The following is a 25,125-nucleotide window of genomic DNA, read 5'->3' on the forward strand; positions in this document are numbered from 1 at the left end:
CTGATTTATGTAAATGCTCACAATGATCAAGCGCTCGAAAATGTTTTATTTAGGAAAATAAATTACTTTAGTTTCATTTATCTTGCCAAAAAAGTGTCATCTCTTAGATTATCAGTTCATTCCATTTAAAAAGTGTGCGCAAGTGCTGCAGTCTAGATCATTTTATCTGTAATATTCACATTTACTCGTTTGATGTATAAATATTGATGTGAATTAAAGAGTTAAAGGTTTTCCTGGAGGTCCCAGCAGCCTTGGGATTTGAAATGACAATCTTCCGGTCAAACCCACGACCCTATCAGGCTTGGCAGTCTATTACTCCATCTGTGTTGTAGAAACCATCGTGAAATTGTTAACTTCATTTGCTATTCAGTCTGCTTCGGTTTTAACTTATTTAAATTTAAAACAGACAAAAAGAGGTGAGTGATGCGTGGCTTCTTCATACTTGAGAAATTGTTTTTTATTGGTCAGAGATATGACGATGGAAAGTGTTAGCAAAGCGCGGAGAATGAGGAGCCTATGCAGAGTATGTAAGGACTAAACCTCTGTGTGTGTTGCGCCGTTACAGCTAAATAATCAACATCAGGCTGGTGTGATGAAGCAGAGTTACTACAGCATCATGTTCAGAATTGTTTTATTTGTCTTACACCACAACGATTTGCCCAGATTACAATTTTTTGTTTGTTAATGAACATGTTGTACTTTTTTTTATCTGTTTATAGTTACATTTAATGTTCGTGAAACAAGTTAGTTCATGTTAAACAGACGACTCCTATAAATTTTAAACAAACGTCTCCTTACAGAAAACTTCACTGTATCAACAGGACTGTGATGTAATTAATAATAACTAGATAATAAACATGTTTTGTGTGTTTACACATTAGAACACATCGCACATCTGTAGCACCTTGCCTTTCAGTTTAGCAGCGAATGTGGTAAAAAAAAAAAAAAAAAAAAAAATTCTGTTTGGTTGTTTTGCTGTTCTGTTTATTTTTAGTGCAGAAGAATCAGATTTTGGGTTTTCCTTGGAAGAAGACTGATGCAATCTCTCGCACATTGCATGTGCCATTGCATGTGCTCACAAGAGCACGTGAACCAGGGTCCAATCCGAATATGTAAAAAAGCACTTTTTTTCGGTTTATTTGTGTTGAGATGGCATTTCTGTGTGTCAGGACAGGACACTCAGCTAGGACTGAGCTACACACAGCGGAAAGTTCATCAGAACTGTTTGGCTCTGCGCTTCCTCTCCCCTGAGGGGAGCCGATAATTTGGAAAACACATTAGCTGGACATTTCCCCAGTTTATGGAGCCTAACTAGCAGGATGCTTGCAATATTTCGAATATGCGTGGGGTTTTTTTCTGACTGAGCACCTGATTTAAAAGAGAAAGACAGTTTCATCAGCATTCTGTTGAACTGAACTTTTTTCTTTCATTATGCAGCTGTTGCAGTGATGCTGGGGGATTTCTGCATGGTAAAAAGCAGTTTTATGACATTGTCTGTTCCCCTGAGTGCAGCCCGGACTGTGTGCAGGTAGTGAGTTAAGAGGTTCAGCTGTGTTCCTGAAAAAAAAAAAAAAAAGACACACACACACACACACACACGCACGCACACACTCTAGAAATATTGTTTCACTTCCTTAATGTAACTAGTGCATTCAAATAAAATTTTCCCATCTGAATATTTTCAATTTTTTAAGGTTTCAAAAGTCAACTCATTGTGAATTGAGTTACAGATGGAAAGTCAGTGTACCAAAAGTGAATTTGTTTTTCATTTCAAAATGAAAATAGGCTGAGCTGGACTGGCGTCTCATCCAGGGTGTATTCCCTCCTCACGGCCAGTATTCCGGATAGACTCCAGATCCGCTTGACCAGGATAAAGCACTTACTGAAACTGAGTGAAAATCGGAAAACAAGGAAACAACTTTCTCTTTTTGTTTTCCTTGGCACATGCTACAGTAGGAATTGTCTGGAGATCCATTAGGCTGTATCACATTTATTTATTATTAATGATGTCATACTTTTTATCCATTTATAGTTACATTTAATGTTGTGGAATGTCAGTCTGACGTACCAGAAGTCCATTACATCCAATAGCTCACTAATGAACCACATTCTATTACCATTAAGGACTATTACACTTCTGTAGCATGCTTTTCCCTCTCATTACAAAACACTCAGTGTGCGTGGAACCAGTCACAGGTCAACCAGTAAACCATTACAAGACCAGTAAGAACCGAGAGAAACCTGTAATGGTGTCCGTGATCTGGGTGAAACTGTGTGTGTGTGTGTGTGTGTGTGTGTGTGTGTGTGTGTGTGTGTGGGAGGCTGAAATCAGGGATGGATATCTGATTCCTCTCCTCTCTGTCTCTTTTGTTAGTGCTGAATAAAGGGAAAGGCTCAGGTCAGGGATTTAGCTGCTCCACTTCGCTTTGTCCTGCCCAGGTTTCCATGGCTTTTTGTTTGAGCTGACGATGGGAATACTAGCGCTGGTATAATATTCGCACGGAGAGCAGGAACAGTGCTGAGGTCATGATGAAAGCGGCAGAGTGTTTGATATTACAAAACGGCCGTGGTGGAGGTTCTTGGTCCTGTTCTGCCTGTCCACATCCACTGATCTCTGCACTGATGAAAGAGAATTTCCTGATTTGTTTTTCTGAAACCAGATTTTTTTGCAGTCTGGATCTTGGTTTGACGAGTAGTCTGGACAAGTTCAAGCATGATCTCAGTGTGCCTAGTGCATCTTGTGTAACAAGTGTCTTATGTAACAACTGTCTTACCTGCTAGAGTATTCAGTATGATCATAATACTTTGGACTACAATGCTTTTGGGAAATTAAGCCATAGGCACTCCTGAGCACTTTTTCATCTTCAGTAGGTGAGGCTAACGTTGATGGATCAGATTCCTAGCTCCATTTTTATTAGTCTTAAATTAGGCCATACCTTAAAACTGCCACTTCCAACATGGGAGCATTTTAAAGCATTACCACTCATCCTCTTGCCATCATTTTGATTCTCTTGCTAGCTTACTTGCTAAAATGTCTTTATTTTTGCCCCCTCCAGCAGGAGCGTGAGAACCCCACTATGGCGGTGTACGCTAACGTCACTGAGCTGAAGAAGCTCATGCCTCGTGTGCCTCCCTCATCCACCTCCACCTGCTCGTCTCCCGGCCTCCCTCTCAGCCCAGCTCCAGACTCGCCTGAATGGGAATCACGACCTGAGCAGGACAACAGCAAAATGTCCTACCCTGCCACACACCCTCAGAGCCCCACTCTGCCCGCAGGCATGGACGCCTCGGCTCTGCCCATCCCAGCCATGCCCGCTCCATCCGTGCCCGCTCCGTTCGTGCCCGCTCCATCCTCACTGCCTCCAGCTCTCTCACAGGGATCAGACTGGGAACAGCTCCTAGACAGCACCACGGGGAGACACTACTACTACAACGCCATACTGAATCAGTCATCATGGGTCGCTCCTGAGCTGCTCAGCCCTCATCAGGAAGGACCGGTAAGGAACATTTGGCATGTTGGCATCAGCTTTTTTATGTGTCGAGTCTTATTCAGGCTACACTTCTTGTGTATGAAGGTCCACACTGATTACAAAGTCCTGCTTATGATGTTTAAATCTGTGAATACTTTTAGCTCCAGTGTAAATTGCTGATCTCCTGAAGTAGTATAACCCATCCTGAGCTCTTCGCTTAGCTGAAACAGACCTGATATTAGTTGAGGATCAGTGTCAGTTTAGCCAGTGGAAGATCTGATCCTTATAGCTCTGGAAGAGAACATTAGGAATGCTCTATGGCTCGAAGTGGTTTTAAATCCAGATTAAATCAGACTTTTTTTAACCTGGCCCATTTGTAGTTCTTGTGTTTTATGTTGTAAGATGTATAATTTGATGCGTTATGGTGTGATTGAAAACTTTGCAAACTGTTTGAATGTAACAGAAAAATGTTAGCTTTGAGAAGTGGGCGAGACAGACAGGCACTAAAGCCACGCCTCCTTCGCTGGTACTGACAGGCACAAAGAGGCCACGCCTTCTTTACCAAATTGCATAAAAGCCACGCCTCTTATACTGCACCCGGCAGGCTCACAGGCCACGCCTTCTATTTGAGTGGTACTGATGGGTCTCACATTCTTGGAAGCCAAGAAGCACAAGGCCAAAAGAAATGAATTTAATTATGTTTGTAAAAAATAAAAACAAGAGTAAGAGCAGGTCATGTGATTCATTCCGTCACCATCAACAAAATACTTCTTCCTTATACACACTGTTTTTAATTAGTGCATCTGGATTGTAAATAATGCTTAAATCATTTGCTTTGCACACCTGAGTTATTGTTCTTATTCTTCTTCTTATTTTCTTATCTCTCCATTTTCTCCTCTCTCTCTCCCTCTCTCTCTCTCTCTCTCTCTCTCTCCAGCCCCCTTTACCAGAGGAGGATTACCCCACAAATGAGCATGACACGACCCTGCCCCCGGTTAAACATCCCGTCCTGCCTCGGGTCACTCTGGACCCCGGAGCCCCTGTACCACCCGGCTGGAGCTGCTCCACGGAGCCTGGAGGGAAAACAGTCTTCACCAATGACCACACACACCAACAGGTAAACATCGATGCTGACGTTTATTTCCTACGGACGTGCATGTCATGGAGGTGCAATTTCAGCAACAAAGTACATTAGGTATGATACTATAAAGCGTCAAATCCAAATGATTGGCTCAAATGATTCCTTGGATCAACTCTGTAGTGCATGTGGTCCGACGTTTCAGTTCCCCACTCATGACTTTACTTTACTCCTACATGCAGCTAGTTCCAGTTTACTGTTTGACGTATAAAACATAGTAGACAAACGTAGAACCGTTGGTTTCATCGTATCCTGTCATATATGCAACCTCTCATTAAACAGGTATAAAGACATTACAAAGAAAAATAAAGTTTGGAAGGAAGTAGCAGAGATCGCTGGTGCCTCTGGTGAGTGTACGTAGCTAGTACAGTTAGCTCGCTTTGCTAATCTAATCTGAAAATAAAGCGAGTACGAAGCCGAGGACGTAACATGTAAATCAACCTTAAATTCATTTTCAAACAAAAGTAGTAGTTAACGTAGTTAGCTGTAGGCTGTACAAAATGGCTACTACCGTGTCTGATCTAAAAAATAAAAAAAAACACAGGCCACGCCCACACACGACAGCAGTAGTGGTTGATACACTCCCTTAAGAGACGGACTACAAGCGACATGAGTGACATGTCACCTGCTAGCCTGACTGGCTGTTCATATGAACGAATCAGATGTGATATGAGACGTAGGTTTTGCCATTCCACAATACTGGTTCTTACTGTTTTATTTATTTACATATGGATATTGCCCCCTCCTGGTGGGGAGAGGTACTACCTTTCACATGTGTTTAGCATGTTCAGCTGTCGTCCTTGCAATGTGTTCAGTGGAACTTTTCACAGATGACGTAAGGTAATCATTAGCTTGTAGTGTCTGGGATGTTATATTTAAATCTGTCCCTTCAATTTTCCTAGCTTCTCTTTCAACGCCACAGTTTCTCCACATTCAAAAAGAAGCAAATACACAGATATTTGGGGTTTCTTCTGTAAAAACTAAATAAAAATATTTTTTTTCAGAGATGGGTGTGATTGTATACGATGATAAGGAAATCTAAAATAGTTATACCAAACAGTTCAAACTATAAATGATGATCAGACAAGAAACTGGTTCCTACTAGAGAAACTAGAGAAAGTGTTTCTACATTTCTCAGATAAACCTTTCTCTGTATGCAGCACTTCAGCAGCTTCCCGTCTCTGAATAACTGAACCGCTGAAGTCTTTATGGCACTTGATATCATCCTTTTTAAAAAATGTGACGTTGTGATGTTGTGAGTAGATACCATAACGTACCGGAAACCGTAATACTTCACTGGACGTCATTAAAACAATTATTGATCGCACATTAACTTTCACTTGCTCTCATTACAATTAGCATGAAGCTATTTAAATCCTGATCTGTTAATTGCACTACAAGTAATGGACTGAAACTCAGATTAATGAAACGCGCATGTGAACAGGTCCCGATCGTATTCATAGCTGGGTGTAATATCGTCTTCTCTTCCTCTTGGCTCAGAGAGGGCATTTCTGAAGTTTTAAGCTTTAGAAACTTTTTAAACTTCGCCCTCTGTTGTTATTATTTTGGCAGCTTGAAGACTTTGATAGCTCTGCGTGTCCATCTCACACCAGTTTTATATTTCTGTACAGAATGTGTCCATGTGAAATCAGGTTTATGACAGAGCCCGTGACTACGCTTGTCTTTTTCCACAGTGGATCCAGTCGAAGGACGAGAAAGGAAAGACGTACTACTACTTAAAGGGCGGCTCTGTGTCTCTGTGGAATCTTCCGGAGGTCAGTGTGTGCAGCTCTGTTTATCGGAAACATTTTCACTTCTCAACCTTCATTTGATTGTCTGGATTAACATTACTGCTTATTACACTTCATATTTAAACTTCTTTTATTTGTATTAATCTTTCTTTCTTTCTGTTTTTCTGGACTCTGTATGAACAGGTATCAGTGTTGGGGAACGGTGTGGAGCAGGATGGACAGTCTGTGCTTAAGAACTGGAAACCCGTCCCACAGGAGGACACGGTGAGACAGAGACGTTCTGCTCACCAGCAGGGGAGGAAAATCCAGCACTTAAGATCATGGTCTAAAATAAATATACAACACACACAGGCTCTGTCAGAGCTCTCTAACACACTCTCACACTCTACACACACACACTACACACACTCACACTCTAACATACTCTCACACTCTACACACACACACTACACACACTCACACTCTAACACACTCTCACACTCTACACACACACACTACACACTCTCACGCTCTAACACACTCTAACACTCTACACACACTCACGCTCTGCACACACTACACACTCTAACACACTCTCATACTCTACACACACACACAATCACACTATACACACACAACACACTCTAGCACACACTCGCACAACACACTCTAACCCACTCTCACACTCTAACACACTCTACACACACACTACACACACTACACACTACACACTCTACACACACACACAATCACACTATACACACACAACACACTCTACACACACTCGCACGACACAGTCTAACACACTCACAGGACACACTCTCACACACTCACACTCTACACACACTCACATTACACACTCTACACACTCTACACACTCTACTAACACACTCTCACACTCTACACACACACACTCTCACACTCTACACACATGACACAGACACTCACACTTTATACACACACACACACACACACTACACACACTCACATTACACACTCTACACACTCTAACACACACTCACACGACACTCTAACACACTCTCACACACTCTCACACGACACACTCTAACATACTCTAACACACTCTCACACTCTACACACTTTAACACACACTCACACGGCACTCTACTCACTCTAACACACACTCACATGACACACTCTAACACACATTCACACTCTACACACTCTAACACACACTCACATGGCACACTCTACACACACTCACACGACACTCTAACACACACTCACACTCTACACACTCTCACACACTTTCTCACAGAAAACAAGACAGCTCTTATTTAGTTGTTTATTTTGCCAGTCAGCTGAGAGGTTAAAGTCCTTGCAGTGAAAACATGTTTGAGGTGAGAATGATGTAACAAACATTCTGCGCTGTTCTAAACGTAACGGCTCGTTGTGAGTGTTTAACTGCAGCACTGTTCCGCTGATGATGTAGCGGCTTGTTGATGATCCACACAGATTTGTTCATTAGGTTAAATGCCGTGTAGACTGAAGGTGAAAGCACAGCTGAGTCATTAGCATCACTCTGCGTTTCTGCTTTCCTTACAGCAGAAGTTTTTCCCGTCTCACCGCAGGATCGCTTCTGATTACAGCACTGATTCATCGAGCACAGGGAATTCAGCAGACCTACATCAGGCATGTACACAACCCTCCTTCCTCCTCCTGTTACATTAACACGTAAACTCAGTGAGGCTGTACGCTCCACATGGTTCCCTTAACGTTACATGCACGTGCCCATGAACAAATCCAAAGCAACAGCCAGAGAAACAGGAAAGAATACACAGGAGGAAGAAAAATGCTGTCATTTCATTTTTGCTCATTTATGTGGAATTATTTTGACTAATGAATTGAATATAAAGTCAGTGAGAGTGAATTTCATTAACATTTCAACCAGCGTAAATTAACACGTGTTAACTTGCTGTGTTATTTTGTTAACATTACGTATGCTCTATTAAGATTAACACTTGTTCATGTTCATTAATGCAGTAAATAATGTTAATTAAGGGACGCTTAATGTAAAGCGTTATCATTAAATCTTTAACGATGTTTTCAGTTCTGAATATTTGCTAGTGCTGAATGAAGCAACTGCATATTTCCGCAATCACACTGAGTCGCTCTGATTTATTGCTTCTAGACAAAATGTTCTCATTATTCATCCTCATTTCATCTGCTCTTTTATTTTCCCAAATGCTTTCCTGAAAATCGTTTGTTGAGATTTCGTGAGTGTCCAAAAACTGTTGTGCTTTCCCTCGAAGGAGGACAACTCGAGGCCGAGGAGGAATCTGTCCAGCACAGACGCGCACCCCCACCACCTCCACCACCCTCACCACCATGTGCGTTAAAGTCCACAGGACAGAATTATAATACGATCAGTTCGGTCATATTCTAATTCTGTGGGCTCGGGAGTCTAGACGCGTTCCGCAATGCTTTTACCACGACTTCGCTGACTTCCTCTGTGTTTCACCCGGGCTGCTTACTGCCACCTTTACAGTCCTTTCACTACTTTCATATCTCATGTGAGCTTTGCTGGATGAGTCTTTGGAGAGCCGACAGATCGAATCAGCATGACTGTGGATTTCATCTCAATCTCAATGCTCAGTCTCACTAACCTTTCAGTTTTAAGATGGAGACAGTCTGAAACGCTGAGTTTTCCATTTGTGGGGTGTGTGTGTGTATTTGTGTATGTATATTTGGTGTCTGTTTCTCTCGACTGCATTAACCAATTATCCAAAAAGTTTCATCGTCATGCAGCTATAACACTTAGCTTCAAAAGGGTGGAGGGCTGAAGTGGTGTTTGCATGTTCTGTCATAGCGTTATGCATTTTCCAGAACGTTCTCTCTCTTACTTCCTGTTCTAGGCTTCGGTGCTGGAGAAGGCTGGCATTCTCAACAAGACCAAAATAGCGGATAATGGAAAGAAACTGAGGTACAGTAAGCAATCTGGAATCTGTTTGTGTAGTGTAACTGGTTTCGTAGTAATTTTATGTCTAATATACTGTACGGATCTGAAAGCAGGAGGGAAATTGTTTTTATTTTGTATTCTTTTCTAATTAAATACAACATTTTTCATTACAGATTATATCATAAGCAATTTGGGGGGAAAAGTAGAATCTTAGAAATAGGTACATGAATTTCAGAGTATTTTAGTATTTGATATGTCCTGCCTTTGCTTTAATGGCGCTCACCATGGCACAGACTCCACAAGTTTAAGGGTCAAACCTGAGGTTAGATCAGCTCCATCGGAGTGTTGTTTAAAGACGTGCTTCAGTGGAAGAGATAAGACTCGAGGAAAATCAGAGCTTCAGTACAGAGGAGTTAACATGGTCAATGTCACACATTTGCAATTAATTAATTAAACACTGACCTGGATATAGTGCGGAATCTTGAATATTGACTGCTGAACTAAAATATTAAACACTTCCTCTCTTTGTTTTACATTTTTAAAAATTCTAAAATTCTAAACAAAAACAGTTGTTAATGCGTCATGTTTAATTTGGATTTATCCCACAGCGCTGTGGAGTTCGGGATTCCGATTGGTCAGAAGGTGTTGATTAATTTTCTAGAACAGCAGCTCTGACAGTAGTGCAGCTGCACATCACAGGTTTATATTAATGAGCTTGTTCGCAGGCACTTATACAGTGGGCGCTCCACATAAACAGATTAAAAACGTGTGTAATCATTAATGTGGTGAAGTTTTCTCTAAGGAGATGTTTATTTAACATTTATGGAAGGAGTCTCCAGTGTCAGTGCTTTGTAACAGTCAGATGTAAAGCTGTAACTTTAAGATTTCCGAAATCTTAAGGACAGAGGAGGTTTTTTTTTTTTTTTTTTTTTTTTGGTTTCTCTGTAACATGACAAGCTTTTATTCTTGTTAACTTGGAGAGAGAGAGAGAAAGAGAGGCTGGGAGAGAACGAGTGTTTGTAGCTGCTATAATGTAAGTGAGAACAGGAGCTAACTTGTTTCATGAACATTCCACAGATAAAAAGTATGATGTGTTGTTCTTTAATAAATGGAAAAAATTGTAATCATTGGGAAATTGCTGTGGTAAGAGAGGAAGCAAACACTTCGGGACATGCTGTTATAGGACAATAATCATGATCAGGATTTTCCATGATGTGCGCGACATCAACATGACTTTGTGTGCGTTCTCAGGAAGAACTGGGCTCAGTCATGGACCGTACTTCATGGAGGAATTCTCACCTTCTACAAAGATCCCAAATCCACTCCGGCTGGGAATGTGGTGAGATCACTGATCCTAGCACACCATCACTGATCCTAGCACACCATCACTGATCCTAGCACACCATCACACACACACCCTCACTGATCCTAACACACCATCACTGATCCTAACACACCATCACACACACCATCACTGATCCTAGCACACCATCACTGATCCTAACACACCATCACACACACCGTCACTGATCCTAACACACCGTCACTGATCCTAACACACCGTCGCTGATCCTAACACACCGTCGCTGATCCTAACACACCGTCGCTGATCCTAACACACCGTCGCTGATCCTAACACACAATCACTGATCCTAACACACAATCGCTGATCCTAACACACCGTCGCTGATCCTAACACACCGTCGCTGATCCTAACACACCGTCGCTGATCCTAACACACAATCACTGATCCTAACACACAATCACTGATCCTAACACACCGTCACTGATCCTAACACACAATCACTGATCCTAGCACACCGTCACTGATCCTAATACACCGTCACACACACCGTCACTGATCCTAGCACACCATCACTGATCCTAACACACCGTCACTGATCCTAACACACAATCACTGATCCTAACACACCGTCACTGATCCTAACACACCGTCACTGATCCTAGCACACCATCACTGATCCTAGCACACCTTCACTGATCCTAGCACACCGTCACTGATCCTAACACACCGTCACTGATCCTAACACACCATCACACACACCATCACTGATCCTAGCACGCCGTCACTGATCCTAACACACCGTCACTGATCCTAACACACCATCACACACACCATCACTGATCCTAACACACCGTCACTGATCCTAACTCACCTTCACTGATCCTAACACACCGTCACTGATCCTAGCACACCGTCACTGATCCTAACACACCGTCACTGATCCTAATACACCGTCACACACACCGTCACTGATCCTAACACACTGTCACTGATCCTAACACACTGTCACTGATCCTAACACACCGTCACTGATCCTAACACACCATCACTGATCCTAACACACCGTCACTGATCCTAATACACCGTCACTGATCCTAGCACACCGTCACTGATCCTAATACACCGTCACTGATCCTAACACACCGTCACTGATCCTAGCACACCATCACTGATCCTAGCACACCGTCACTGATCCTAGCACACCGTCGCTGATCCTAACACACTCTCACTGATCCTAACACACCGTCACTGATCCTAACACACCGTCACTGATCCTAACACACCGTCGCTGATCCTAGCACACCGTCACTGATCCTAATACACCGTCACACACACCGTCACTGATCCTAGCACACCGTCGCTGATCCTAACACACCATCACTGATCCTAGCACACCGTCACTGATCCTAGCACACCGTCACTGATCCTAACACACCGTCACTGATCCTAATACACCGTCACTGATCCTAGCACACCGTCACTGATCCTAACACACCGTCACTGATCCTAATACACCGTCACACACACCGTCACTGATCCTAGCACACCGTCACTGATCCTAGCACACCATCACACACACCGTCACTGATCCTAACACACCGTCACTGATCCTAACACACCGTCACTGATCCTAACACACCGTCACTGATCCTAGCACACCGTCACTGATCCTAATACACCGTCACTGATCCTAGCACACCGTCACTGATCCTAACACACCGTCACTGATCCTAACACACCTTCACTGATCCTAGCACACCGTCACTGATCCTAGCACACCGTCACTGATCCTAGCACACCGTCACTGATCCTAACACACCGTCACTGATCCTAATACACCGTCACACACACCGTCACTGATCCTAGCACACCGTCACTGATCCTAGCACACCATCACACACACCGTCACTGATCCTAACACACGGTCACTGATCCTAACACACGGTCACTGATCCTAGCACACCATCACTGATCCTAGCACACCGTCACCTATCCTAACACACCGTCACTGATCCTAACACACCGTCACTGATCCTAACACACCGTCGCTGATCCTAACACACCATCACTGTCATGGTTTTAAGAAATTTCTCTCAGTTTAAAAGTCATGTTGCTTCTTGCTTGTTCTCTATAGACTAAGACTAATCAGATCGTCCCGGAGTTCACAGTGGAGCTGAAAGGAGCTTCAGTCGGCTGGGCGTCCAAGGACAAGTCCAGCAAGAAGAACGTCCTGGAGGTGCAGTAACCAAAAAACGCATTTCACTCAACAGCTTTATGTTTCACCTTTTTCCAAAAGTCTCTAAAGTGTAGTGATAATTTCAGCATTACCTGATAAACGCCAGTGTGCTTAGGGAGTTTAGTTGCTGAGCTTCTTTATGTAAGTGCTGTATTTTAGTGGAGGAATTTGGTTGAATTTAGCATCAGCAGCTCGCTGTAATCATGGTTGCTTAGTGCTGACGCCGCATCTCTAACAGGAATTATGACTTCTGAAGTTTGTTATTATGAGCTCAACATCCCACATGTCCTTCTGCAGCTAAAGACTCGTCATGGCTCAGAGTATCTGATACAATACGACACAGACAGCATCATCCACGACTGGCACAAGATCATCCAGGACACCATTAAACACCTGGTGAGTGAGACGGCGCCCTCGTGTGACCAAGTCCACTATTACACTTTTATTAAACTATTACACTTAAACTTTAAACAATGGGCTCATTTTAAAACAAGTAGATCTACATAAGGAGCAGGTTTAACTGAATAATGTAAATTTAGACTGAATTTGTGAAGTTACAACCCCTGGCAAAAACTACGGAATCACCACACTTAGAGGATGTTCACCCAGCTTTTTTACTTTATAGCAAACAAAGAAATCACAGATATGACACAAAAAAGATTTTGTTCAATAGCTTAACATTCTGGCTTTGTGGAACATACATAAAAAAAAATTACTGACATTTTTTTTATTAATGGCATGTCTTTTTCCAAATCAAGTAGAGGACAAAAGTATGGAATCACTCAATGTTGAGGAAAAAATTATGAAATCATCAACAAAAAAAAACACAATTAATACTTTGTTGCTCGTCCACTGGCTTTTATTCTTTGAGGCATAGACCTCACTAATGAAAAACAATATTCCCCATCAATCTGGTTCCAACTTTCTCGAATAGCAGTTGACAGATGAGCTTTGCAGGGTGGAGCCTTAACATGGACCAGTTTTTTTACTTTCCACCATAAATTTTCAATTGGATTGAGATCCGGACTGTTTGCTGGCCATGTCATTGAGTTGATATGCCTTTCCTGAAAAAAAGCTTTAAAACTGTTTGCTCTGTGGCAAGATGCATTGTCATCCTGAAAAATGATTTCATCATCACCACCAAACCTATTTTCTCTGGATGGAATGAGAAAATGTCCAAAATTTCACTGTACAACTGTGCATTGACTGCTGAGGTAATGACTGCCATCTCCCCTGGTCCTTTACCTGACATGCAACCCAATATCAGAAATGAGTTGGGAAATTTGATTGATTCAGGCAGTCATCTTTATATGTTTTGTTAGAACGGCACCAGACAAAAGTTCCAGCATCATCTCCTTGGCCAATGCAGATTCATGATTCATCACTGAATTTCACTTTCATCCAATCATCCACACTCCATGATTGCTTCTCCTTAGCCCACTGTAACCTTGTTTTCTTCTGTTTTGGTGTTAGTGCTGGTTTTCTTTTGGCTTTTCTACATATAAATCTCATTTCATTCAGCTGGTTTCTTACAGTTCTGTCACAAACATTGACTCCTGTTTCCGCCCATTTGTTTTTCATTTGTTTTGTTGTGCATTTTCTATTTTCAAGGCATAGTGCTTTGAGTTTTCTATCCTGATGCTTTGACATCTTCCTTAGTCTGCCTGTATATCTACCTTTCATAACCTTCCCATTAAGTTTATACTTGCAACAAATTTTAGACACAGCTGACTGGGAGCAACCAACCTCTTTGGCCACACTCCATGTAGAAATTCCTTGTTGAAGGAGTTTTATAATCCTTTCCATTGTTTCAACTGACAACTCTCTCATTGGAGCCATGTTTCCTTTCAATTAGCCAAGTCCAACAGCCCATTAAAGTGTGTAAGCACTCCCTTTTAATTGCTGATTTATTAGTATTTTTAGACTTGTCCCAGTATTTGTTTTAGAAATGGAAATTAAAAATTGATTCCATAATTTTTTCCTCAACATTGAGTGATTCCATAATTTTTTCCTCTACTTGATTTGGAAAAAGACATGCCATTAATAAAAAAAATGTCCTTGAATTTTTTTTTCTGTATATTTCACAAACCAGAATGTTAAGCTATTGAACAAAACGTTTTTTGTGTCATATCTGTGATTTGTTTGTTTGCTGTAAAGTAAAAAAGCTGGGTGAACATCCTCTAAGTGTGGTGATTCCATAATTTTTTGCCAGGGGTTGTATGTATTTCAAAACATACATATATTAACACATACATGTACATTTGAGGGCAAAAGTTTGGTTTTGAAATGGACAAATGGTAAATTTACCTATATTTTACTATTGATTTTAAAAAGACTAAAATTTCAAAAAGTTAAAATTAAAATCTTGGCGTATCCTGCAACCAAAATAGACCCCATAAACCAACAGAAAATACTTTGAAAATAAATTTCACGTCTCATTCTACTGAAGTGAAGAATCAGATACAACTGAGAAGATCCAAAAGCTGCTCAAAGGATATGAAAGAGATTGGAAGAGACTGAAACAGTGGATACGAATCCTATAAGAGAATATTTATCACATTCAGAAAGAGAGATGCAAGCTAGTATCATGTTTTTCACTATTAAAGTCTTATCATACATTATTCAATTGTGATGCTCTGGTGCTTTTAAATTTCTTTGTCTCTGTTTAGTCCTAAGGGGGTGAAAACTTTTGCACTTGGTTGTACGTAGGTTTTTCTGAAAGTACAGTGAATCAGTGCATCTTTTAATATGTGTGTTTGTGTGTGTGTGTGTGTGTGATTACAGGATCATGAACATTACTCAGAGGAAGAGGATGATGAGGTCATGGAGAAATCGACCCAGCCTGTAGAGAAAGAGAAGAAGAACACCAGTGAGTGACACACACACACACACACACACACACACACACATTAAAATGTTGTTTTATAGTCCCTCTCACACACACACGCACTCAAGTAAAGACATTAATCATTTAAGATTAGTGAGCATGTACATAAAAGTGTAAATGCATTCATTTGAAACAGATTTAAAAATCTTTAGCTCAGAACGCTTCAGAAGGTCTAAGATGTCGGATAGTTAGAATTATATTAAAGTGTGATGTAAGTGGAGTTTTATTAATGATATTAGTGAACAGTTTTCTGTAGAAAGCTGTTTTATTTTCTGGTTTTTTCTCTCACAGCGACGAGACAGAGCACCTCAGGTGCTGCAGATTCTGAGCAGAGCCGCGTTCGTACCAAACTGCGCAAGTTCCTCCAGAGGAGACCTACACTGCAGTCGGTCAAGGAGAAGGGCTACATCAAAGGTGAGCGTTTGAGTTAAGATACTCCATCAGACATCCAGATGTAGATTTTCATCCATAATAAACAAGACAGAGTCGAGGAAAAACTCCCTGAGACCACATGAGGATGAAGCGTTGACTCCAAAGGGAACTCGTGGTCTTCTGGGTTTGCAGCAGATAGCAGGATTCTAAATCATTACACTATAGAGGTGTAGAAGAGGAAAGGTGTTCAGGGATGTTCAGGACAGTCTTCATGATTACAGCAGCAGATCTTCACAGGTGCACTGTCATCGTCTTTTTCTCTTCCACTCCCTTTTAGACAACGTGTTTGGCTGTCACTTGGACACCTTGTGTCATCGGGAGCTCACCACCGTCCCCAGATTTGTGGAGAAATGTATAAAGTCAGTGGAGAGGAGAGGTAGGAAAGAAGGCTGCTGCTTTTTCACACTATTTTCCTTAACTTGAGCATTTGCACTCATGTAAACATGTTCCATGGTGTCAGACTCAGTGACTGTGACTTGTTCAAGATAAAATTTACCAATTTGAGACATCGACACCATTCAGTGCAAAAGTTTGTACCCTCCAACATCCTCCCCATATGTTTTGAATGGAGTAAAACAAAACGTACAACTATTTTACAATTTATCTACAAACAAAAGAAACTCCAAGTAGGTAAAAATGAAATGTGGGTGCATCCTGCAACAATATCACACCACAACACAATAATTCAAGGTACCTCTGATCTAAATATTACAACAGAAGAACAGAGAACAGATCCAAAACTAGCTCTGAGGATATGAAAGATGTTGGAGGCAATTATAAAGGAAAATGGTGGACATACAAGTTATTTATTATAAAATAGAAAAAACCTTTTCTATCTTAACGTCCTAAATCAAACACATTAAATATCCCGTTGCTATAAATTACATACATTACAAAAAGGGTGTGCTAACTTTTGTATTCTGGTGTATATAAGAGAAAGTAACTGGCATTATTTTTGCTCACACAAAAATGCTGTCAAATTCTGCATTCTGATTGGTCAGAAGGTGTTGATTAATTTTCTAGAACAGCAGCTCTGACAGTAGTGCAGCTGCACATCACAGGTTTATATTAATGCACTCGTTCTAATACGTTATCGTTTCTATAGCAACAGCTCATTCACAGGGACTTGTACAGCAGACACAAACATGTAGTCATTGATATGGGGAAGTTTTCTGAAAGGAGACGTTTATATTATATGTATAGAAGGAGTCTCCAGTATCAGTGCTTTGTACCAGTCAGAGGTAAAGATGTAATTTTAAGTTTTCCTCTTCAGGACAGAGGAGCTTTTTTTAAATTCAAGAGAGAGAAAAAAAGATGCTTATGTGGAGTGTTTGGAAAGCTAATAGTACAACAGACCATGCTTTAAAAATAATAATAATAATAATAATCATGAACCAGTGGGAGAAGAATGCACATTGTGTTTGCATCATGTCTCCTCTAATGTTCTGTCTCCTGATCAGGATTAAACATCGATGGGATCTACAGAGTGAGCGGGAACCTGGCGGTCATCCAGAAGCTCCGGCACAAAGCAGATCACGGTACACAAGCACTCGGATCCATTTGTCTGGAATATTCACTGATGCTGCATGTGAAATGCGTCATGCTGTGATATGTTTAATTCGAATCATAAACCTCCTCACTCTGGCTCTGTGCGTGTTTTAGAGGAGGATCTGGATCTGGAGGATGGTCAGTGGGAGGAGATTCACGTCATCACTGGAGCGCTGAAGCTCTTCTTCAGGGAGCTTCCCGAGCCGCTGTTCCCCTACAGCTTCTTCGACAAGTTCATCGCTGCCATCCGTGAGCCAACTACACCCGCTTTAATAAAAAATACAGGAGATTAACACAATTACACAGTAATATGATAATGGTCATAACAGGAAATGAATTAGCCACCAATTAGTCAGATTTTAAATCCTAATAGCTGTCTAATAGTCTGGATTCTGATTGGTTGTCAGGTGTTGATTAATTTTCTATAACAGCAGCTCAGGCAGTAGTGCAGCTGCACATCACATCGTTTCTATAGTAACAGCTCATTCACCGGGACTCGTGTGGCAGACGTTTGACGTAACCAAGCACCTGTAATGATATGATATATTGATAAACAGATTAAAAAAATGCTGTTATTTAACAGGGAAAAATGTCGACATGGTGAAGTTTTTAAACCAAAATGTTCAAACCGAAATTTTGCACCGCTGCCGCTAGATCCAGAGAATAAAAAAAAAAGTCATTTTATTACTTACTGAACCATAAACTCTTTAAAATATATCACAGGATTTATTTACACGTCCAAAAGTCTGTGTGTAATGCCACTTTGCATATATTTGCATATATATATTTGCATCTACAGATATTTGTATGTGTTTGCAGAAATCAGCGATCAGAGTCAGAGGGTGTCGTATATGCGAGACTTGGTGCAAGCTTTGCCTTTACCCAACCACAACACCATGGAAGTGCTTTTCAGACACTTACGCAAGTAAGCTCATTCTGTTACAATGTCACATAATCAATGTCACGTAATCACACTGAATGTTTTTCCTCCTTAAGATAAGAGATTTGAGCCGAGGTACTCGTGCTGGTCTTTAAGCTCTCTGAGCCGCTCCACGGTTTTCACTCAGAACACGCCGAAACTAAAGAGGCTGATGAGCTGGTCTGGGTGTGTTCAGAGTTTACAACAAGAAGAATAGAAAAAATGTGGACTGGCTAGGAGTTTTCTGATCAGAACGAAAAGTCTATTTAAAGCATGCTTTATTGGATTTTATTTGAAAACACGAACATGCTTTTTGTTTTTGTTAAATATTTTAAAGAATAATCTGGTAAGGAAGTATGAGATCCTACAGTTTCATGCACCATTACAGTTTCTTTTCTTAATCAAGAATGACCAAAGACAAAGACGCTGTTCAGACAGGATCAGATTTACACAGTGCACTGGATTCATCCATCGTGAAAAAGCAGCTGTTCCTCTGTGAATTTATTTACATCAGGATCGGCCATGTCACTGTTTTCTTCGTCCTCCTCCTCCTCCTCCTCCTGAGAGGATCACACACCACATTACAAACACATTACTGATTCTTTCTAATCTCTCTGTCTCGCTCTCTGTGCTCATCTGATCATTTTAATCCAAAAAGTCCAGATCGAAACGTCAGTGATTTACGGGCACATTCTACCTCTTACAATTGAAAAGTATTTGTTGATTGCTGTTCGTCACTGTATTTACTCAGTTAGCATGCGTATCCACTTCACGAATCACGAAACGATGAAAGTCAGTTAACTTTGTCCATATTGCCTACACTGGCAGAACATTATCAGGAGAAAGAAAATAAAATTGATCCTGAAGGAGTTGCTATAACATCGGGTACAAGTATAAACCCACTTCACATTCACACACGCCACAATATCGTACCATGTTTAATATTCTAGAAATGAGCAAGCAGCCGTACTGTATCACCACAGGTAATCATCCAGTGTTACAGATCCTGTCTGAACAGAGGTATAGACTCATATGCTCTCACTGCGTTATGGCTGAACCTCTTGTTCCTGTCCTGCAGGGTGGTTGATCACTGCGACTCAAACCGGATGTCTTTCCAGAGCATGGCCATAGTCTTCGGTCCTACTCTGCTCCGGCCCGAGGAAGAGTCAGGAAACATGGCCGTCCATATGGTCTTCCAGAACCAGATCGTGGAGCTCATCCTCAGCAAGTTCGATGAAGTTTTCTCTTCCAGATGAGCCGTCCAGCCTGAGTGTCGCACCTGAAGCTGTGCTTGGGCACTGCTGGACTGAGCTTTCAGTGGATTCTCTGGATCTGAAATGTTTCTGCTGTAGGATAGCAAATGCGCACACTCAGGCTAGAGCTCATTAACTCTCCATGTGGATTTCCTGTGGAATTGGAATGAAGAGACCAGGATGGATTGCACAGCAATCACAGGCGTGTTTGTTTGGCTGGATTAGCTGTTGGATTAGCATGGGTTATCAAAACATGGACTTGATGAGATCATTCAGATCCACAGTCTTGGGTGTCTTGGATGGGGATGCTAATATGAACACACCAGTTTTGCGTTGGATGGAAATTTACTCTTGCCAAAAAAAATGATAACTGTTAAAGACTGATAGAGAATGTGCTCGACATGTTTAACCTCCGTCTGGATTCACAACTCAGCAAGCGGTTGTCTAGAAATTGCCAGTGGTGTATTTTATTTTATGTCAGTATCTAGACTAGGCTTGTGCGATGTAGATTTTTCCCTGTTCGCAATTTTTAAATTTAATAAGCGATTTAATCATCCAGAGCTGCTAGCCTAAAAAAAAAGACAGGAAAGCGAGCATGTCCAGCACTTCAGGTTTAGAGGAGGGCGTAATAATATTAGCAGCTGTGCAGTCGGGAACTGCGGCAATCCATACATGTCTAATGTTAGATAAGCTGAACATACACTGATAGATTTCATTTTGCATTATTGAAATCAACGTATTCTCCATTTATGTTGACAGAAAGAGAGTGAGAGTCCAGTTGAGTGCAAGTGAGATTGAGGGAAGGGGGCGGGGCTTCTAGCTGCTGTCAGTTAATCCCGTTTTATGGGAGAGAATATGCGTAAAGGTGAGCAGGTCTGGAAACATAATATGATCAGTGTAGTGATGATTAAATCATTATATCGCACAAGCCTAATCCAGGCCTTTTTTTGGGTGCCAGAATTTGTGTTTAAATGCCAAATGAGTGAGAGTTTGCTGCCTTGCCTTTTCAAACGATCTAATAATCCAGATGCACATTAAAGACCCCAGGCTGGAGGTTGTGAGTTCAAATCTCAGAATGTTTAAAGAGCCATGGCCTCGCTTTTGAATCACTTTGTCTAGATGCATCTGCCAAAAACTAATGAATAAATATAAAAACATTAAAAAAAAGAACACAACTTCCTGCCTGAGGATTTAAATCTGATTTTCTGCCATGCACAATAGATTTGACCTGTGATTGAATATTAAACAGGTTTAGGGTGAGAGAGAACATATTATACACATTACAGCGTAATAATGTTTAATGTTAAATAGATCATCTATATATCTATATATTATCTGCAGATCTGTACATAGACTGATGTTTATATGGAAGGAGGTTTATATCAAAGTGAACACATTTCATATACTATCAGTGCTCTGTAAATAAGCAATACTCAGAGGTTCCACCAAATAAATATTCTTTTAAATCAACAATTCAAAGTGTTTTCTATGGTGTTGACACCGGGAATCATATTTTAATCTAAACAAGAGCAAGAGGGGACATAAAGCGACATTTGTGAACAATGTGAAGACAAAATACAGCATCAGGATGAATTATTGCACTCTTCCTTATTACGCTGCAGTTCACACTCAGTGAGTCTGGTATAAAATGCACTGTTAAAAGCACACTCTGTCACTACCTGGCTTTGGTTACTTCTGCTCAAGTCCTCTTTTACATTTAAAATGAAATAAAATATTTCTACATATTAAAAAAATGTATGAAGAGAAGTGAACAGTAATAAACTAAACTAAATCAGTATTTAATTGACGGTTCTTTAATTTAATTGACAATTGAACCTCGACAGTTCTTCTGGAGATTCTGGCTGTCACACTTGCTTCCGTTTCCTCCATTACGCTTTTATCTGAACATCACTTGGAGGTGTGATGAAGCGGAGTTGCTCTTACCACCCTGAAGATGATTATTTTCCTATAACAACCCGCCTCTCTTTTTCCTTTCGCTCTCTTGAAGTTAATAAGACAAAAAAAAAAATCACAGTGTCATGTTACTGAGAAACTGCAGAGCGTAAACACTTCTTTCTTTTGTTCAAGCTTTACCTCTGATTGTAACAAAGCGCTGACACTGGAGACTCCTTCCATAAACTTTATATAAGCATCTCCTTACAGAAAATGATTACACGTGTTTTGTTAATCTGTTTATGTGGAGCAAGTCCCAGTAGACGAGCTGTTACGTATTCTAGATACGATAACGTATCAGAACAAGGACATTAGCTGCACTACTGTCAGAGCTGCTGTTCTAGAAAATGAATCAACAAAACAATCATGCTAGGTGTTCCTCAGTGCACTCAGTGTATGAGTATATAACATTTGATTGGGTTTATACTCAGCAATAGGTGATGAGAAATCGCATGTTTCTGCATGCAGTGACTTTAAACAGAATGAAGAGTTTCTGTGCTAGTGACTGAAAGGTTATAATCTCACACACCTGCTATACCACTCACAAACAAAATCTCCTTAATGTTTGACGGTTTGTCACTTTGGCAGTAAAAGTGTCTGCAGGAGGAATCATTGTAAGACTGAAAGGCTTATGACTGCTGTATGAGCAGCTCACCTGTCTGACCTGCAGGTGTCAGTACATCAACACACTTCCGCTCCATCATGGCCCTCTCACATGCTACTGTGTTTACTGTGTTTACACTGCAGCCTGCGTGCTGTAAATAGATACGTTTACAGGACAACAAGGTACCTGATTCCACTGAAACACACACACACACACACACACACACCTTATCAAATGATCCAGCTTTAAACATTTCAAATCATCACATCACAACTTCTTGGAAAATAAAATGCCAACTAATAATGCTACTTGCACAACACCACATATACAACTTGTTAATTATTATTAATTATTCATTATTATTATTATTCAGTCTTATTCTGAGGCATTTCTCACCTTTATGTGTTAATCCTTAAAATCCTGATTATTAAAAATATGTGTGTACTTATTCACAATTTCACAATGACCTACACATACTTGAATTTAACAGGTCTATTTGTTTAATTTTATTTCATCCTTTTTCCTTTTATATACGTACACATTAGTTTTAGGATTTCATAGTTGACTTTCTTTCATCACTCTATTATTTACTTAACATTATCTTTAAAATTAGTTCTGTACAAAAAAAAAAAACAATACATTAAAATAGATAATATTTTTAATAATCAAATATTATATGGGTATTTTTAAATATTTAATTCCAGATTTTTAAAAAATATATGTACATGTGGATATACTGTATATACATTGATCAGCCATAGCATTAAAACCACCTGCCTAATATTGTGTAAGTCACCTTTGTGCTGCTAAAACAGCCCTGATGTGTCGAGGCATGGACTCCACAAGACCTCCGAAGGTGTGTGGGGTATCTGGCACCGAGACATTAGCAGCAGATCCTTCAATTCCTGTAGGTTGTGAAGTGGAGCCTCCACAGATCGGACTTGTTTGTCCAGCATATCACACAGATGCTCGATCAGATTGAGATCTGGGGAATTTGGAGGCCAAGTCACCACCTTGAACTCTTTGTCATGTTCCTCAAACCATTCCTGAACAATTTCTGCAGTGTGGCAGGGAGCATTATCCTGCTGAAAGAGGCCACTGCCATTAGGGAACACCGTTGCCATGAAGGTGTGTACTTGGTCTGTAACAATGTTTAGGTAGGTGGTACGTGTCAAAGTAACATCCACATGAATGCCAGGATCCAAAGTTTCCCAGCAGAACATTGCCCAGAGCATCACACTTCCTCTGCCAGCTTGCCTTCTTCCCATAGTGCATCCTGGTGCTATCTCTTCCCCAGGTAAGCTACGCACACGCACCCGGCCTTCCACATGATGTAAAAGAAAACGTGATTCATCAGACCAGGACACCTTCTTCCATTGCTCCACGCTCCAGTTCTGATGCTCATGTGCCCACTGTCGGTGCATTCAGTGGTGGACAGCATCAGCATGGACGCTCTGATCAGTCTGCAGCTACACAACCCCATACACAGCAAGCTGCGATGCACTGTGTGTTCTGACACCTTTCTATTACAGCCAGAATAACTTTTTCAGCAGTTTGTGCTACAGTAGCTCTCCTGTGGGATCGGACCAGACGGACTAGCCTTCGCTCCCCACGAGCATCAGTGAGCCTTGGGTGCCCATGACCCTGTCGCTAGTTCACCGGTTGCCCTTCCTTAGACCACTTTTGTCAGTGGATTTAATGTTATGGCTGATTGGCGTAGGTTGTCCTTTGCATACTTCATTATGAGAATTACATTTGTTTAATTTTTTTAATTTTTATTTTGTATGTATATGCATATTAGTTCATATTTATTTATTTGCTTATTTTTTCACTGTATTTATTACCTTTAATGTTAATATTCTATTTTTAATATTTTTAATATTTCTATATGTTCTACGTGTGATTGTGAAATTAAACTTAAAACCTTATCTCTTCACATCATAGCTTCCTGAAAACAAATGCAACATTTATGTGAAAACTTTTATTTGAAACACACTTGACTTTCCTTTCCTGTGTGTCCCGGCCTTGCCCTCGTTACCTCTTTGCCCTCTGCAGTTAAAGAGTTACTGCCCTGCAATAAGAGAGTTATTTAAATCATTTACTGCACTATACTTAGATCTCCTTATCTCTTCTCTAGACTGTGTTTAGAACATCTCACTAACATCTCAGGCTTTAATCTGAGCACTGGTTTTTATTTTAAAAGCCCTATCTCACAGTCTCTGTGCATTTCTTTCACACTGATCCAGGATCAGTCAGTGCTGCGTCCTCTATCTGGCCAGGTGTAGGATTATAATGTAGTGTGTGAATGTACTCACGCCGCTGTAAACTGCTCACAAACATTTACAGAATCAGCCTTAAATCTGAGTAAAGGTCACAGGGTCAATGTTTCTGACAAATTACTCCATGCGTTCCCAACACATACACATCACCACTTTATTAGGAACACCTGTACACCTGCTCGTTCATGCAATCCAATCAGCCAATCATGTTTCAGCAGTACAACGCATAAAATCATACACATGCAGAACAAGAGCTTCAGCTAATGTTGACATCAGATATCAGAATGGAGAAAAACCTCAGCAATCTCTGCTGATCTTCTGGGATTTTCACACACCATAGTCTCTAGAGTTTAAAAAGAATGGTGTGAAAAACAAAAAAAAAAACCATCCAGTGAGCTGTGGTTCTGTGGTCGTTGATGAGAGACGTCAGAGGAGAACAGCCAGACTGTC

The 25,125-nt window shown here is 40.8% G+C and overlaps 1 protein-coding gene across 6 annotated transcripts in view; it reads left to right on the forward strand.

The window, feature by feature from the left end:
• Window positions 1-20,506, forward strand: part of arhgap27l (Rho GTPase activating protein 27, like) — a 44,840-nt gene extending 24,334 nt beyond the window's left edge. For 2 of the 6 annotated variants that reach the window (XM_053228229.1, XM_034298394.2), the window contains exons 3-19: window positions 3,057-3,497; window positions 4,408-4,587; window positions 6,303-6,383; window positions 6,543-6,623; window positions 7,905-7,991; window positions 8,612-8,689; window positions 9,215-9,282; window positions 10,510-10,597; window positions 12,699-12,800; window positions 13,098-13,196; window positions 15,585-15,669; window positions 15,979-16,101; window positions 16,397-16,495; window positions 17,580-17,657; window positions 17,782-17,916; window positions 18,487-18,592; window positions 19,665-20,506. In XM_053228229.1, coding sequence (XP_053084204.1) covers window positions 3,057-3,497; window positions 4,408-4,587; window positions 6,303-6,383; window positions 6,543-6,623; window positions 7,905-7,991; window positions 8,612-8,689; window positions 9,215-9,282; window positions 10,510-10,597; window positions 12,699-12,800; window positions 13,098-13,196; window positions 15,585-15,669; window positions 15,979-16,101; window positions 16,397-16,495; window positions 17,580-17,657; window positions 17,782-17,916; window positions 18,487-18,592; window positions 19,665-19,842 — 2,109 coding nt within the window. In that variant the 3' untranslated portion in view covers window positions 19,843-20,506. The remainder of the gene's footprint in view (window positions 1-3,056; window positions 3,498-4,407; window positions 4,588-6,302; window positions 6,384-6,542; window positions 6,624-7,904; window positions 7,992-8,611; window positions 8,690-9,214; window positions 9,283-10,509; window positions 10,598-12,698; window positions 12,801-13,097; window positions 13,197-15,584; window positions 15,670-15,978; window positions 16,102-16,396; window positions 16,496-17,579; window positions 17,658-17,781; window positions 17,917-18,486; window positions 18,593-19,664) is intronic. The other 4 variants (XM_034298395.2, XM_034298396.2, XM_034298398.2 and 1 more) reach the window with 4 other exon arrangements.
• Window positions 20,507-25,125: the final 4,619 nt, after the last annotated feature.

This window comes from Pangasianodon hypophthalmus, chromosome 23 (genome assembly GCF_027358585.1).
Source record: "Pangasianodon hypophthalmus isolate fPanHyp1 chromosome 23, fPanHyp1.pri, whole genome shotgun sequence".
Classification (NCBI taxonomy): domain Eukaryota; kingdom Metazoa; phylum Chordata; class Actinopteri; order Siluriformes; family Pangasiidae; genus Pangasianodon; species Pangasianodon hypophthalmus.